General features: G+C 40.9%; 2 protein-coding genes across 2 annotated transcripts; both read left to right on the top strand.

The window, feature by feature from the left end:
* The first annotated feature begins 362 nt into the window (after positions 1-362).
* Positions 363-11,319, top strand: mkrn1 (makorin, ring finger protein, 1). The gene is made up of 8 exons (XM_055055770.1): positions 363-491; positions 1,075-1,206; positions 7,258-7,457; positions 8,380-8,603; positions 8,689-8,903; positions 9,954-10,064; positions 10,238-10,382; positions 10,596-11,319. Exons 1-8 carry the CDS (start codon positions 418-420, stop codon positions 10,806-10,808), a joined length of 1,314 nt encoding a protein of 437 aa, XP_054911745.1. The 5' UTR covers positions 363-417; the 3' UTR covers positions 10,809-11,319.
* Positions 11,320-12,724: 1,405 nt separating this feature from the next.
* On the top strand, positions 12,725-14,577 carry tmem121b (transmembrane protein 121B). Its single transcript, XM_055055690.1, has one exon. It carries the CDS (start codon positions 12,871-12,873, stop codon positions 14,017-14,019), a length of 1,149 nt encoding a protein of 382 aa, XP_054911665.1. The 5' UTR covers positions 12,725-12,870; the 3' UTR covers positions 14,020-14,577.
* Positions 14,578-17,616: the final 3,039 nt, after the last annotated feature.

Here is a 17,616-nt window from a genome sequence, read left to right on the forward strand (position 1 = left end):
CCTGAAATAATTTTCCTTAGAGTTACAGTACACTCCACCAGTATTTCCTGACAACAGACTACGTGTGTTTCAATCCAGCTTCCGAGCAGCGCCATCTCCAGGAGGCCGGAGGAAGCTCATGCTCGCAGAATGTGGCTGATAGAGCAGAATTTAAACTAAACCTTCACTTAACCGCTATTTGAACAATATGGCTCATTTCAGTTAATAGTGTTTCTTCTTTTTTTCATAAAATGAAATGGGTTTCACATGATATGACCAATGAAGAATATTATAATTTAAACAAAAAATGAAGTTGTATAACAAACAGTCAAAATAGGTTTTCGGTAATCATCGATCCCGTTCGTTCGCTCCGAAAGTAGCCGAGCCTAAGCTGAGCTGTCCGGAACATCCGGCTGTAGCTTCTCAACATAAACAGAAATGGCGGAGGCAGCAGCAGCGTCTACGGTGGCTCCTTCAGTAACAGGAGGTTGGACAAAACACGTAACCTGCAGGTAGAGCGCTATCTTCGAGTATTATAGTGTCAGGGTGTATTCAGCTATTGGTTGACACAAATATTGGTTTGTGAAGACGGCTAGTGGCCGATTAATAGCCTGACGACAACCTCGGCTCTGTTACAGAGCTAGCTGGAGTCCTCTGTTATTGTGTTGACTATGGCCACTGAGCCACTTTAGCGGCCGGCTAGCTAGCTATGTTACGTACATTGTCAACTATTACATGACTGGCATTCGTGTCAAACTTACACATACTGCCACACCTTGATAAAACCATAATTACTTCATTAGTACTTTATATTATTTCACGTTAAAGCAGCCGTGTGGTAAGCAGTACACAATGTAGGGAAAGATAGGCTCTGGTGGTAAATTCCTGATTGGTTCGTCATTCCAGCAGTTTTATAGTCAGTGATTAGGAATGTAGTTTCAGTAATAAAGCAATACGATGCATTTATCTTTAACTGTCTTCTGTACTTCGAGATGAGTGTTCAGCCTTTCAGTTCTGCCAAATTACTAATTTTAAGATGATTACCTTCATCTTTTCTAATTCTTGTACTTGTCTTTTTCACATTTGAATTTGCAGGTATTTCATGCATGGTCTTTGCAAAGAAGGAGACAGCTGTCGATACTCTCATGATCTTTCAAGCAGCAAACCTGCAGCCATTATATGCAAGTTCTTTCAGAAGGGAAACTGTGTGTTTGGAGATCGCTGCAGGTACTGACTACTCCAGGAATTTTACAAACGCATGCCAGAATAAATGAATAAATGCCAGGATGTGGATGCAAATCTAATATGGGCTGGGAAATGATACTCATCCTGATCTAGACTGCTACTAATTTTCTAAAAGTAGCCGTCCTCTGAACCAATCACAGCCTTGCTGAAGGGGCATCTTGGCTATGCTGCTTGCTCCTCAAGTGACTCTGATATGTGAGACAGCTGCTCCAGTGTTGTCTATCACTAAGCTGTGGAGTTGCTGTTAAGCTCAACAGCTGCTCTATAGTGAGGGGAAGCTTTTATAAAACATGAATTTGTAAAGTTTTGTTGACATGCGGCTGCCTCCTTTGGCTCTATGTTTCTGATGCTCTTTGGGTCAGTAGGAAACAGTGCCGGAAATTAATTGCTTAATGTGATGGATGTTGTGCATTTACAGTTTTGGTTCCTGGTGCCAGAAATCTCATGCAGCTGACTCCCATGCTTCCTTTTATTATTTGAACATCGTCGGGTTCTTTTTATGTATTTTCAGCATTTGGCTTAAATGAATTTGTGATTTGGATTCATAACAAATGTAGATTCATAACAAACATAGACCCCAGAGAAAATGAAATTCACATATGATTGTTTTATTGAAACAGTTGGTTCTTGTTGATGCCCGCCTTACTGTCACATTGCTTTTTGAAAGGATTTTTATCACACAGTGAGTCCAAATGAGTGGTACTTAAGTAATCAGCTGGTCTTTGTTGCAGGCAAGGTAGTTCTTTATGATAAGCATTTTGTTTACAGAAATATTAACATAGCTTTAAATTTGTGTTGTCCAGTCCTAAAGAAATGACACACTTACTTATAGTGGATTAGATGAGGGCACAAAATGAAACATTTCCCTAAATGCTTTCACTTTAATTAGAGAAGCAGCTTTTGTCGCTGCTTTCATATTTATACACATTATGGTATTGCTTATTTTTATATAATATTCCTACAATAATAATAATGTTTTTTTATGCATATGAGCAGCCTGAGTCACCATTTGCAGGACTAAGCTGGTAGATAGTGGACAGTGGGTGGATGAGTTTTATTATAAAGACCATGAACCATAGCATGGCAACCATTCTGTTGTTGGAACTGAAATATTTAGTTCAAAATTGAATGTTACAAAACCAAATTGTTTTGTTATTTTTCCCACCACTTTTTTATTTTATCCCTTATTTATTCTGGATTAATACAATTTGGGATTAATATCTAATCGACAGGAGCGTCCTGGGCTCTGGGCCGGACTGATTGATCAATCATCTCAGATGTTATAGCTTGATTTCTGAGATTCTAAAAGAAAAACTGAATAATATCCATCCACCCACCCCTCCATCCATCTTCTTCCGCTTATCTGGGGTTGGGTTGCGGAGGTAGCAATAAGAAGGGAGGTAAAGACTTCCCTCTTCCCACCCACTTGTTCCATGTCCTCTGATGGAATCCCGAGGCATTCCCAGGCCAGCCGATAAACATAGTCCCTCCAGCGTGTCCTGAGTCATCCCTGGGACTCCTCCAGGGACCTGAGAGGTCCTGAATAAAATCCGATTTATTTTAATTATCGTTCTTTTTGAAGTTCCAACCACAAACAGTATGTTCTGATCGAAAATTGTAATCTGTACAACTTGGACTTTGTATGTCTAAGTTGAATATGTTAAATATTTTATGCATACATACCGAAGAAAATAATTTCCTTGAACATCAGGGCAGGTTAATTAATATATATATATATATATATATATATATATATATATATATATATATATATATATATATATATATATATATAGATAGATAGATAGATAGATATATAGATAGATAGATAGATAGATAGATAGATAGATATATAGATAGATAGATATAGATATATAACACTGACATGTTCCATTCTTTTTTTAACTGCACTGTACACTTATCTACTTGCACTTTAGCTACACTCTGATGCTGATTTAGACAGATAATTTGTTCATTTAAAACACTCCAGTATGCTTTGAATGTTGTCATTAGCATTTGAAGCTTCTCTTACTTTGTGTTTGTTTCTCCCTCTCTTCCCCCTGTAGCCCCTAGGGCCAGACAGAATACACTGCAGCCCGAATAGTAATTGCATAACAGTTTTTTTTTTCTGAGCTGCTCTCTTTGTCAGACTGACCCCCTCCTCTCTTCTCCCCTCCCTGCCCCAAAACCTTCCCTTCCCTCCTCTCAGGCTGCTGTTATTGGGTTCACCAGGTTCATTCTGCTGCAGCTCACTCCTTTTCTCTTTATGCATAGCTTCAGTACCCTCCCCCTCCTCAAACTCCACAAGCTTCCTTGGGTAGCTTTTTGAACACTGTGTCTCATAACTAGGCCTGGTGCATCTTTATGTGCGAGTCTGTTTGGATGGGTCAGAGGAGCTGATGTGTGAAGAAGGTTCATTTGTTTCATGTTTGGCTTTTGAATTGTATGATTGCTTAGTAAATGAGTGTTTTGATCAGGTATTTGGAACTCATCACTACCATCCATCCATCCATCCATCCATCCATCCATCCATCCATCCATTCATCCATCCATCCATCCATCCATCCATCCATCCATCCATCCATCCATCCATCCATCCATCCATTCATTCATTCATTTTCTGAGCATCCATCCATCCATCCATTCATTCATTCATTTTCTGAGCATCCATCCATCCATCCATTCATTCATTCATTCATTCATTCATTCATTCATTCATCCATCCATCCATTCATTCATTCATTCATTCATTTTCTGAGCATCCATCCATCCATCCATCCATCCATCCATCCATTCATTCATTCATTCATTCATTCATTCATTCATTCATTTTCTGAGCAACCTTCTCCATAACGGGGTCGGGAGGTGCTGGTGCCTATCTCCAGCTGCGTTCCGGGCGAGAGGCGGGGTACACACTGGACAGGTCGCCAGTCCAGTCTGTCGCATCATCACTACCATTAAAATGTAATGTTTTTACCAGTTTGTAGTTAAAAACATTGTTTTTATATTTTGTTAATTTATCTTTGTGATCAATTCCCAGCCCACCAGAAGCTCTGAGGGTTTCTACTTGTTGACATAAACTTGACTAGGTTTTGGAAAATCATTTTATTGAACTGTTTGAACTCGATGTGCAAATTTTGGTGTCAAATACTTTTATTTAAAGACAACATGTGTGTATTTTAGAGATGAATTGTTGTGGAAGTGTTATCTGGAAGTTGGGCTGCTTGATATTTAAAAATCTTGCAATACTAGTATTATTTGTATTTTTTTTTTGTCACTTACATTTTTGCTTTTCTTTGCTTCATGAAGAAGAAACAAGATAAATTATATATTAAAAAAAAACCCACAAGAGCTTCGGCTAATAGACATAACAAAAATAAACAAATATGAACAAGAGGATATGGCAAGGACATAGCAGATATAAAATATTTAAGCTTCAATAAGTCTATTCAGTGGCCATATATAATATTTTATAAGTAATTAAACTGACCCATTTTTAATTTTGCATATTTTTCTTGAGTTTTTGGCTGAATGTCATTTTATCCATTTCATAGCCGCTGCATTTCCACTACCAGAGGTATTTTAGCGAAGTGCTGGTCTTCTTTTTTGGCTACCGTAGTGATACTGACAAAATATTAAGATGCATATGCCATGCAATAAACACCTTAACATTTTCTTTAGTAAAAGTAAATATAATCCCCAAAAATAACATTTCAAGCAGCTGCAAAACATGAGTGACTCAGGGCCTCAGAACCTCCAGCCTCCAGCAGATTTGTTGCGTTGCTGGTTGAAGTGATTAAAAAAGACAAGATTTTTTCCCGTTGAATTCCCCCTGCGTCAATGAGCCAATTGAAGTTTTTTGAAAACATTCTTCATTTGAGAATGTGACAGAAATGTTTTTTTTTCTCCATTTCTCTGACATATTTGATACAGTGTTACTGTATATTTCCATCAAGCCAGCATACTAGCATAATGTATGTTTGAATAGATTTTGATCATTTCTAGACAAATGCAGCAACAATATTTCTAGAACATTTGGTTCACTTTCCCCATCCTATTTTCTTTCTTCATTATAATATTCTCTTAATTGTAGACGTATAATAAGTTCCGATTACAAAGTACACATTGTTTTCTTCAAGTCTTGGGAACTCCTCATCGCTGATTTTTTTTATTATATTTTTTTTACAAGAGTGGAAAAAGGTCTTGTCTTAAAAGGTCTTAAATTTTGAGTCAAACATGCCACTTTTGAATTAACTGTCCAGAACTATCAATTTTCAAGTTTGTTTTGTTCTTTCTTCATTTCAACTTGTCTTGTTATCTTAAACCAAGTATCCCATGTGAATATAACCACTGGATTAAGAACATTTTTTTAAAAAAACAATTTGGTGTGCTGTGCTGTCCTCTCCAGAATTGTTTGCATATGGTGATCTTGGATACGGGTCTGTAACTCTTTTCCTAAGGTGATGTAACGAGGGTCACGCCAAAACCACAAATAACCAAGCTGAGACAACATAGTGATATAATTTCAAATTGGGAAGATTCATGCTGGCTTTGTGTTGAGTACCTAGCCCTGATCTTGTTACTTTTCCAAATAAATCTTCATGTATATTAGTACATCTTGTCACACTCAATGATTTGTTTAAGTTGCATGTCAACAGGGAGTGCTAGAAATAAACAGAGTAGTCGAGGCAAACGTATGATTTTTGGTACACTTATTCAGTGGATAAGTGGAACATAGTACTGTTTAGTAATCTGATTTAAGGTTTTGGAATGTTAGCTCATAGTTATGTAGTAGTGTAGTGTTTTGTTATAATGTTAGATCTTTTTTGCATTCTATTTAATATTGTGACAGAGGTGGTGTGTGTGTTTTCATTTTTATAACAAATTCATTAACCTAGATAATTAAATTCTTTGTTGTCAAAATTTCATTCTGAGCTTTTATATACTGCACAGTCAAAGATCTAATGAAGTGCTACATCAGTGCAAAACCCCTTCACCCGTAAACAACCATATTCAATAAATCAGTTCAGTGTTGGCACAAGTGTAATAAACATCAACAGTGATACTGCATCAAACAGATAGCGTCTCAATAAAGAAAAGGAATAGAGTTATTTGAGTAATGTCTTGATTAATGTGTCAGTGTTCAGTCCAGGTTACAGCTCTGATTGGACAGAGGGATGTGATGATTGTCTCTGGGTGGGGTAAAGAGAGGAGCTGCTCTACTGCCTGTACCTTCCACCGGAGGGCAGCAGATGAAATAGGTGAAGCACCAGATGGTATTGCTCACACACAGAAAGCAGGTGGTGTAAATGGTGCTGATATCTGGAAGAGTTGGCCCAATGACCTCCTTTGCTGTTGCCTCCCAGTCGCCTTTGGAACAGCCAGAAATCACACTACCATTCCAAAAAGTTAAAACGGACACCATCATGAGCCACTCCTCCAATTCTCCTAGTAGAACAGGGATTGATGCGCTTTCCCCACAGCTGAGGAGATGCCAGGATTCTCCAGAATAGTTACTCTATGGTATTTAAAGTTTGTGACTCTCTCACCACCTCTCTGCCAACAGGGCATTAGCGGTTCTACTGGTTTCTGTGGAAATCCACAACCATTCCCTGGTCTTCTTAATTTTCAGAATTAGGTTAGTGTTACACCATGATGACTGCTGTTGAACCTTAACATAAAATATAGCCCAGTAACAAACCATGAAACAACCAATAACCATTATATTTTGTCAAACGTCATCAAAATCAAGTAAGCATTAAATATGTTTATCAATGTTTGAATAAACATATTTAATTCAAACATTAAATATGTTTGAATTAAACATATTTAATTCAAGGGCAACTGTCGACAAGTGTGTGAACCTTTAGTCTGAAATGGTTTTGATAGGCTGGGGTTTGAGTTAAAAATTATTTTTTTTAGTTTTATTTATTTTACTCTATTCATGTTTTTAGTTTTTTTCCCTCTCATTTCAGGAAATGAGTATAGATGGTTTCTGCTCTGATGATGGGTTGTTCTGTTTTACTTGTTTAGGTTTGAGCACAGTAAACCCATAAAGAAAGAGGAGCTGCCAAACACCCAGACGCTGCCGCTGGCCTCTGTCTCCCAGGCCGACCCGGCGGACCCAACCGACCCGGCTGACCCAGAACCCAGGGGCATGTCGCCTGGGTCAGGGGCTCAGGACTGGGTCAACGCTGCAGAGTTTGTTCCAGGACAGCCGTACTGTGGACGAGGTGAGTGAACGGCTTCACTCGCCTGACGTTGGTAGTGAGCTTAATGTTTGAGAATGTGGCATTATTAAGTCAGTTTAGGTGTTTGATTGTGCTCATTGGTAAAGGGAACAATTTTCAGGGGCATCAAAGTGAAAGATCAAATCTTAGTTTTTAAATCATTCTAAAAATTTAAACACAGTGTACATTACCTTCCTCACTTGCAACTATATTTCATGTAGAACTAGTAAAATTCCTGAAATCATTTTTTCATTGGAATATTAAATGAGACAAATATGTCCATGTACTGTACAGTAAATGCATTCATTCTTGGTTGGATTTTCACTGGACGGCTACAGTCCAGTCGCTTTCCTCTATTGGCCTGTGTCCTGAATGCTGTATGGTGGCTCTTGAGGTACATTAACGACCACTTTGACTTTTAACAGTCATAAAGTCAGTCAGCCAGGATCACAGGCTTTATGTGCTTTCAGCTTATGCAGCTGGGATTCCAGAAACAAGGTATGTTGGTTCCTGTGTGAGACATTGTACACACATCCTGTGAGGGATGACGACATCCTTATGCAGGACACTCTAAAACTTTTAATGCCGTAAATTCAAGCACAGTTTCCGACTCGGATCCTCAGCATGTTTCCATTCAGCTGCTCAGACCATTTCTCTCTAATTCCAATAGAACAGATGGTTTCACGGCTGTAGTTTTAGTCAAATTTTACATTTGAACAAAAAGTGGCAAGTTCTCTATTAAAGGTTGGTGTTACAGCAGTCTAAGACATTATTATCACCTTCATTCAGCCTGAAGAAATGTTTCAGATGGTAAACAATCGCATTTAATCTGCTGGGGTAAATGTTCATCAGACAGAGAGCGGTACTTATCAAGTCTGCAGCGCAACAATGAAAGATTTAGTAAATTGTGTGTGTGTGTTCACAGCTGAGCCAGTGAAAGTGGAGAGCTCGGCCCCTCTCATTGAGGAGTTTGACAGTGACGCAGGCACAGACAACAAAGACTTGAGGAAGCAGCTCTGTCCTTACGCTGCTGTCGGAGAGTGTCGCTACGGAGTAAACTGTGCTTATCTCCACGGTGACGTGTGTGACATGTGTGGCCTGCAGGTTCTCCACCCCAGTGACAGTTCCCAGCGCTCAGAGCACACCAAGGTGAAGGACTCAGGAGGGCATCAGAGAGAGCATGTTCATTCTAAAACCTGCAACACTGAATGTTGGTTAACTGTCCTTCCTCCAGGCGTGCATTGAAGCTCATGAGAAAGACATGGAGATTTCTTTTGCCATCCAGCGCAGTAAGGACATGATGTGTGGTGTGTGCATGGAGGTTGTGTTCGAGAAGTCCAACCCAAGCGAGCGTCGTTTTGGGATCCTCTCCAATTGCAGCCACTGTTACTGTCTGAAATGCATTCGCAAGTGGAGGAGTGCCAAGCAGTTCGAGAGCAAAATTATCAAGTAAGCAGAATTATTTCTACAGCGTGGAGAGCAGTTACTTCATCCTGCATCTTCCAACACAGTCTATGGGAGAAACGGTGTGAAAGAATGTGTCCGAATTAGGACAAAGATTCATAACTTTGTCCTAATTCAAACAGAACAATAAAAAGTTTCCCATGTGATTGAAAAATTATGTAGTTAATTTTTCATTCACTGTATTTTTTTATTCAGTTAATTTTCAACCTGTCTAAATAGGAATGTTATCATGGAATATGTTCCACTATTTACCAGGTATTGATCTTTTTGAATTTACAGCCTAAATCAGAGGCGCCCAAGGTGGGTCCTGGAGGTCCGGCAGCCTGCATGTTTCCTCTGCCTGGTGGTAGAAACAATCTTCCCACCATGTCCACGTTTTTCTATTGAGCCATCATTTGATCCAGGTGCACTAAACCAGGGAGAGAACTAGAACATGCAGGATGCCATGACCCTAACCAGGACACACTTTGGACACCACTGACCTAATCAAAACTTCTAAACATAAAACATAAAGAGGCCTTTGTCCTCAATCTGGCCATCACAGGTTTGATTCCCAGCCTTGTGACCTTTGCCCCATGTCTTCCCTCTCTCTCTTTACCTTCTTTCCTGTCCAGCACTTTCAGGTGAAGGCAATTAGAGCTAAAAACACCTCCAGCGGTACAGGCAAGAAGTTATATGCTGTTCACACTAGAAACATCGATTTTATATTACTTAGAGTAGACGATCTATTATTCAGTTCAAAACTTAAACTAGCTGGCTACAGCCACAACAATTTTAGAAGTTCCAGAATTAACAAAAAAAAAAATTGGCAACAATTGTTGCCAATTTGGGGTTAAACATGTTTAAGGAGAAGCAGGTGATGACTGAAAAATATTTCAATAATGCAGCTCCTCCAAGTTGTGTTTAAAATTGACCAATGTTAGACTTATAAGTTTTATTGAAGTTGTTGTGATGATAACTATAGGTTATTTAACGAAGCTGTAGTTAAGATGGCTCTGTTGATCTAGACCTCTGATCTCCTCTTTCTTTCGCTAGGTCCTGTCCAGAGTGTCGAATCACATCGAACTTTGTCATCCCGAGTGAGTACTGGGTGGAGGACAAAGAAGACAAGCAGAAGCTAATTCAGAAATACAAGGATGGCATGGGGTACGCCGCCTGCTTCCTACATGAGCACTACTGCTTAGTGGCTGACATCAAATCAAGTTGATAAAATATTTAGATATATTTTTGTTTTTATTCAAACTAAATCCATTTACTTATCTTTTGTCGCTGCTTTCACTGAGAAAGCCTGACCTGTTTCTGTTGTCTGCTGTCTGTAGAAGTAAACCATGTCGGTACTTCGATGAAGGTCGTGGAACTTGTCCTTTTGGCTCAAACTGCTTCTACAAACACGCCTTCCCTGATGGACGTCTAGAGGAAGCTCAGCCGCAGAGAAGACAGACTGGATCCAATAACAGGAACCGGGTAAAACACATTTCCCAAAACCGCTAACATGTCTTGACAGTGAGCAGTTCTGTTCAGTCACCACTGCTAGATAAAACTCCCACTCTGTAGTGGAGCTGGAAAGCAGGAAGCTAGTTGAGTATAGGAAGAGCAGATGAAAGAAAATGAAAAGCGGTTAGTTTCTCTGTGTGTGAGAACTGGCAAACACTTTGTAAGACCCGTTCCAATTCTCAGAACTCGAGGCGGACGCCACTGTGGGACATCTTTGACGAGAGAGAAAGCACCGACTCGTTCGACAACGACGACGAGGATATGGTGACGTTCGAGCTGAGTGAGATGCTTCTAATGCTGCTTGCTGCAGGAACCGACGACGAAGTGACGGATTCAGAGGACGAATGGGACTTGTTTCACGAGGAGCTCGACGATTTCTATGAGATTTACCTATAGCGGCTCCCTCTTAATCCCACCACCCATATACTCTAGACATTAGAATGGACTGTCTTGTGTGAGTGATGGACAGTAGCTTCCCCTCTGTATTGTGGCAGTGCCTTTAAGCAGGCCATGAATAATAAATGAACTTATAAAAAGTAAAAAAAAAAAAAACATCCACCTCCGTGCGCTCGTGCTAAACATTTTATAGACCTCTATCCTTGTGAGTCTTTCTTGCGTGGTTTATTAAAATATAAAATGAGAAAAAGAAGTCAATATAAAATCTAACTAAAGTAACCATTAAGAAATTGCTAAGACATTGTCCAGTTTGTTTGTGGGTTTGACTTGTTTATCATCTATCCAGGTATTTGTACATACTTCTGAGACTCTGCACTTGAACTTACTCAGCACCGTTTACTGTAACTCAGATGGGCATGTTGTTAAGACTTTACATATGGTTGTTGAAGGCCGGGACTTCTTTTCTGTCTGTTTATAAAGCTGCTGATGTTTAATAAATTTACCATAATCACTTCCTGGCCTTTGTTGGGATTTTTTATGGTTAAAATTAATTAATTGAAAAAATAAATAAATATCAGAAGTCAGCGAAAGAAAGGCAGTGTGCTTTCCAAATAAATAAAATTGTTCAAATCAGGCAGCATGGGATAAAGTTCTACTGTTATGTTGATGACACGCAGCTGTACCTATCCATAAACCTTAAATACAGACATTTTTGATGTAAAAACCTGGGCAACTCTAAGCTTTCTACATTTAAATTCTGACGACAAAGAATTTGTTTTTGGACCAGAACTGCTGAAAAAGAACCTGCTTCATCAATCACTTGTTCTGGACAGCAGTGACTCTGCCTCTGATGACAAAACAAATCACTTTGGTGTTATTTTTGTCCAGAATGTCAATTAAATCCCGTCTTCAACAATTCCGGAATATTACAACCCCTGTGTGATACTGGAGACATAAATGCATTACTCCATGCATTTACTACTTCACTAAATATTGACTGAGGAAACTGAAGCCACAAGTGTTGAAATGCTCAATGTATAAAATAATGAAAAGGCACGTTTGATAATATACAATATAAAATACTGCGAAGTAATTAGAAGTAGCAATTGGACTGTGTAACTGAGTAGGATCATTAAAAAAAAACATGTTCCTGTGTTGTGCTTTGAAAGTCTATTTACAATCAATGAAAATAAAAGTGCGAACAACAGAGATGTGCAAATACCGGCACGAAAATCAACACTTCTTCAGTTAGTGGGGAGCAAAGAGGAGGAAGAATCTGTGATGACTGCTGGATGCAGCCGTCTGTCACTGAAGCAGCTCTCCATCTGCTCTGGGTCAAAGGGCAGCAGAGCTGGATTCAGCGTTCATACAATCTAGACCGGATTAAGAAAAGTGTGTCATGGTGATGAACCACTGAGACTTTAAAATACTGTTAGTTTGTAAATCACTGATCGGCTTGGCACCACAACACATTAAAGTCCTATTGTTGTTGTGTCGGTCTTTCAGACCTCTCAGGCCTCCTGGTTCTGGTTCTGTTCTGCATCTAAAATCAGAACCAATCATGGAGAAGCAGCAGTCAGCTTCTATGCACCACAAACCTGGCACAAACTTCCAGAAAACTGAAACGGCTGAAACAGAGTTTAGGTCAAGGCTCAGACCAACCTGTTCAGAGCTTTTAAGATGATAAATGAAACATTGACCAACATATTCGTGGTGTTTTGATGATTTTAATGATGACTCTCATCAAAACATGTTTATTGGTTTCTCCATCATCAATTCTGTTTTATGACTTTATTTTTCAGTTTTTATTATGTAAAGCCCTTTGAACAGACTTGTTGCTGAAATGTGCTTTACAGATAAACTTGACTGATTGATCGATTTCCACATCAAACTTTCACTGCTGACTGTCAAACTGAAGCTGATGGAAATGATGCTTTCAGTCTTTCTGTCCGGGTTGCATTTGAAATGACTGGACCTAATAAAAGCAGAGTCCATTCCCTGAGAGTCCACACCTTTCTTTGCCGTGGCTCCCAAAGAAAACCAGCAGAAGGGCAGAAAGTGGATGAAGGGAGGCGGCAGCACAAATACAATGATCTCTGAATCTGGCGGCGTTCATCAGAACAGCGATCATCCTCCCAGCCCCTCATCCTCCTCCCTCCGCTCTGCAGCCTGCCAGCTGAGCAGCAGCCTGGACACCCGGAGCACCAGCAGCAGCTTCCAGCCTCTGTTCTCCGCCTGCATCATGACATCTGGGGAGTTCCTGCCGAGCGCTCCTCTGCTGGTGCACAAATCCAGGAGGAGCCTGCTCTACAAGTCGCTCTGCTTCCTTCTCCTCTTCTTCCAGGGCGGCGTCCTGGACTTCTACCTCATCCTCTTCACCGACCTGTACTGGTGCTCATGGATCGCCACGGACCTGGTGGTGATCTCTGGCTGGGGGGTTTTCTTCCTGAAGAACGCTCGAAGCCAGAGAGAACGGGCCTGCGGCTTTCACCAGAAGAGCTCCATTTTCGGCTGCAACCTCGGAGAGTTCACGTACGCCTACCTGGCCTGGCTCATCTATGTCATCGCCTGCACCCCGAAAGTCGTGCTCATCCTGGAGACCTCCATCCTGGAGCTGATCGCGCTGAAGGTGCCGTGCGGCGTGACCGGCTTTAAGATCACGGTTCTGCTGTCGGCGCCGCTGCTCTTCTGCCTCATCAACTCCATCGTGGTGGATTTAAACGGCCCGACCCGCCACCACTCCCAGAGCTGCTTCACCAGCACCTGCTTGGACCTGCTGGACTCCTTCACGCTGATGGAGACGCTTCTCAGAGGCGAGCTGCCCTCCGTGTACCTGAAGTACACCGTGATCGCGGTGTACTTCGTGGCCCTGGCGGTCCCGGTGGTCTGGCTCTACGAGCTGACGGCGGCGGAGCTGCGGTGCCGGTGGCTGTGGGCCCGCTTCTCCACCGGGCTGTTGGTCAACGCCCCGCTGCTCGTCGTGCGTTGCTTCCAGGTGTATGTTTACAAGGCGCCGGTGTCGGTGTTCATGTTCAAGAACATCTTCTTGCTGACGTGCCGCCTGCTGGAGCTGCTGGAGCAGTGCGCCGCGGTGCAGGGCCTGCGGAGGCGGACTGGCACCAACAACCCAGCCCAGTTCTCCCACTGCGTGTCCGAGAACGACATGTGTCCCCACGGATATGTCAACACTCTGGCCGTCACGCAGTCTTAATCAGCATGCATGTGCTGGATGCGGGCGTGGGACTGGAGCAGACACAGCGGGAAGCCTGCTGCTGTGGACCGGGGCCGGGAGGGGAGAGAAGGGGAGCGGGCAAACCACAGGGTCGCTTGTCAGCTTCCCGGATAAAAACATCCAGGCTGCAGGATTTCCACTAAAAAGAAGATACAGATAAACCAGCACAATGACAGCAGCACCGCGGATCTCTCATTTCTAGAGGCTGGAAACTGGATGTTCAAACAAATTCTCTCTCTCTCTTTTTTTTTTATCTCTTTCTTGCGAAGTCAGCAAACTTTTCTTCTCTTTCTGGATAACAGAAGTTACGGAGTCTTCTGATCTGTGTTGCTTTTTGAGGATTATGTCACATTACTGCTTGCCCTATACCAACACCTTGGACCTGAGGAACTTTCTGTAGAACTTTGAAATCGTTTTCTACAGAACATGTTTGGCTGATTTAGACTTTTGTCTCATATTTCCAACCTCTTATTTAGAACCAGTTCACACAGGTCACATTCAGATGAATCTGGTGCAAACAAAATAAATACATAAAATAATAATAATAATAATAATAATAACAACAACAATAATAACAATAATAATAATAATAATACAATAATAATAATAATAATAATAATAACAATAATAATAATAATAATAATAATAATAATAATAATAATAATAATAATAATAATAATAATAAGATGATGATGATGATCTTGTTGAGTTTTGTGTTCCGACTCCAGATGTCATGGACAGCAGTGTTTCCTGTTCCTGTGGCTTTGTGCTTGATTTGTCAGAACCAGAGTAGAATGTGTGTCTGTCGTTTAGTGACTCAGTGAGTGGACCTCTGTCTGCAGGTGTCACCCTGTCATGGCTGATGCTGCAGTGTTAGGGCAACGAGTTCAATCTGATGTGATGGTTCTGATAGGCCGCCTGCTCCATCCCCACTGAGCCGTTCAGAGTTCAGCTCAGATGAATGGATGCAATGTAAAGTGCCTGTCAGCGCATGAAGCTGGTAACCTGGGTTACCACAGGAGATTTACTAAATGGCACAAATGGAGCTTCTGGTGGTTGTGCCTTGAAAGTATTTCAATAAAACGCCAACTTCATGTTTTATCACTTTGGCTTAAAACACAGAGACTGTTCCTAGTATTAAAGCCAAAATGAACATGTTGCTGTACATGGTCAGGGTTTAACTTTCACCAGAAGGAGAAGATTAGATGGTAGGAAAAATGAAGAAGGTCAAATAGACATATTTGCACAATAAATACATGTATTCACTGTCATGGTGAATATGTTATATTCAATCAACAGAGATTTTTAAATGAAAGTGAGTTTATTAAAATAAACACTTATTTTGGCAGTCATAATGCAGGGCAGCACAAGCAGGAAGTTGGTCGCCTTCTGGCAAGAAGGTCTTGGGTTCAAATCCTCAGTTGGGGTCTTTCTGCATGGAAGTTTGAATGTTTTGCTCGCACATGTGTGGGTTCTCTCCTTTTATTCCAGCTTCCTCCTACAGTTCAAACACTTGACTGTTAATTGATCTCCACTGCCATTTGGTACAAGTGCGTGTGTGTGTGTGTTTTAGGGCTGTAACAAATCCTCGAATGATTCGAGTACCTCGATTATGAAAAAATTACCTGCCTCAAAGCTTCAATAAATTCTGTTTTATTATTTAGTGTTATTTGTGTCATGCAGCGCTCTTCAGTGCGGGCAACATAACCTCCAGTTTTCGGTTTTATTGAGAGAGAAAAAGGGAGAGAGAGGGAGACCCCAGCTTTTTTCTGATTACTTGATTAATCGTAACAATAATGGATAGAGCACTCAATTTCTAGAATATTCTTTTACAACAGCCCTAGAGTGAGTATCTCTGGATTGATGACACACTGCAGTCTCACCTAGTGACTGCTGGATCTGCCTGCATCTGTCTGTGACCCACAGACAGTGGATGGATATCAGGATTCCCAATCATAGAGCTTTTATTTGCACAGTGGAGTCTTGGGTTTCTGATTTAGCCATAATCAGCAAGCTGTCTTACCCTAACACTATATTTCACTCTTGTAGTACATTTGCTCTGTCGTGTAGTGAAAAATCAGGGAGGAGTAGTAATGTAAAGAGCTTAAATAGAAGGCAGTTAATCTGCACAGGTGGGCTTTGACACCAGCTTTAGGAAATAATGTGATTTTGAATGATAATTTGTCAAAAAAAAACCAAATAATATTGTTGGCATCTGATGCCCACAAAAGGGATTAAATACCTAAGATTCTCCATCAGTACAAAAAGACGTTTGCTGTCTTCAGGAGTGAAACAGACATCTATCTACCTGCCTTCTGTTCAGGCACTTTGACCTAAATATGTCAGAAGAACACATACTGTTGATAATGTGTGCTCTACCTGTCAGATGTTGCTTAGTGTCTTATTTTAAGTTGGAATGTTATGCCTTGTCCTGCTTGATGTGGCAGTTTGTGCAATATTTCACAAATAAAGATACATTTAATGCCTTTTGCTGAACCTAAACTTGTGGATAGCTGGTGCCTTGTGTGGATCCATGAAGGACCAATGAGGAGCTTTAACTCACAGCTTTAACTTTCGTTCTGTTGTGTTACAGAAATCGTATCTCGGTCCTGCCTGAGTGGCTCGCTGCACCTTAAAATGTCACAGTAGAGTAACCTGAGTGTGTGCCGTTCATGTCCACCTTTTTATTTTTATTTTTTTAGTTCTTCCTCCTTCTAGGTCATTAGAAGCAGATGAAACATTCTGGGTTTATTTATGGCAATAATAATTGCTGGTTATTGCCATGACAAGCAATTTTATTAATTTCCCAAATCTCGTTTTACTTACTGATCCACCTGAAACTCTGCTGGCCTTCTACATCAAAGTGCTATCCAGATGAAACCATAGTCATCCATTCACACACAGTGTGTGAACACATGTGGAGTCTAGTTAAAGTCACTTCTGGAATCCATCTATCCATCCATTAACTGAGGTCATTAAATGACACATCTGTCAAGGTCAAAGCCTGAAGCACACATTTTATGATAACTGAGACGAATGGCTTTATATGCTGGTGACAATAATTATTTCCGAATCATTGCTGCATTAAATGCACTTTATGATGTTTTCCACTGAACAGTGTTCAGCTTAGACTCAAACCTGAACCTCGCTCTGCTCTGATTTGGGTGACATATCCTAAAAGTGGTTCTGATGCAGTGACAGAACCAAACGCTGATTCTGGTTCATTTGGTCCCGTAATGCTTGGTTGAAGATTGAAGTATGCTGCTTGAGTTCAACACACCCTGCACTCATGGAGCAGGAAGCAGAGCCCTTCAGTAAGTTAGAATATTATTAAAACTTGGTTTATTTCAGTTCCCTGCGTCAGACTGCCGACCTGTCCAGGGTGACCACACCTCTCGCCCGGAACGTTAGCTGGAGAGTCACCAGCACCTCCCAACCCCACTAGGGATGAGGGTGTAAGAAAATGGATGGATGGATGGATGGATGGATGGATGGATGGATGGATGGATGGATGGATGGATGGATGGATGGATGGATGGATGGATGGATGGATGGATGGATGGATGGATGGATGGA

The sequence above is a fragment of the Poeciliopsis prolifica genome, unplaced genomic scaffold (assembly GCF_027474105.1).
Source record: "Poeciliopsis prolifica strain line A6 unplaced genomic scaffold, Auburn_PproV2 SCAFFOLD042, whole genome shotgun sequence".
Classification (NCBI taxonomy): Eukaryota; Metazoa; Chordata; class Actinopteri; order Cyprinodontiformes; family Poeciliidae; genus Poeciliopsis; species Poeciliopsis prolifica.

Bases quoted from the DNA above. Each gene is read 5' to 3' on its own strand.
- mkrn1 (XM_055055770.1), top strand. From the start codon at position 418: ATGGCGGAGGCAGCAGCAGCGTCTACGGTGGCTCCTTCAGTAACAGGA. The intron at 492-1,074 runs GTAGAGCGCTAT...TTGAATTTGCAG, and splicing joins ACAAAACACGTAACCTGCAG to GTATTTCATGCATGGTCTTT. The intron at 1,207-7,257 runs GTACTGACTACT...TTACTTGTTTAG, and splicing joins GTGTTTGGAGATCGCTGCAG to GTTTGAGCACAGTAAACCCA.
- tmem121b (XM_055055690.1), top strand. From the start codon at position 12,871: ATGAAGGGAGGCGGCAGCACAAATACAATGATCTCTGAATCTGGCGGC.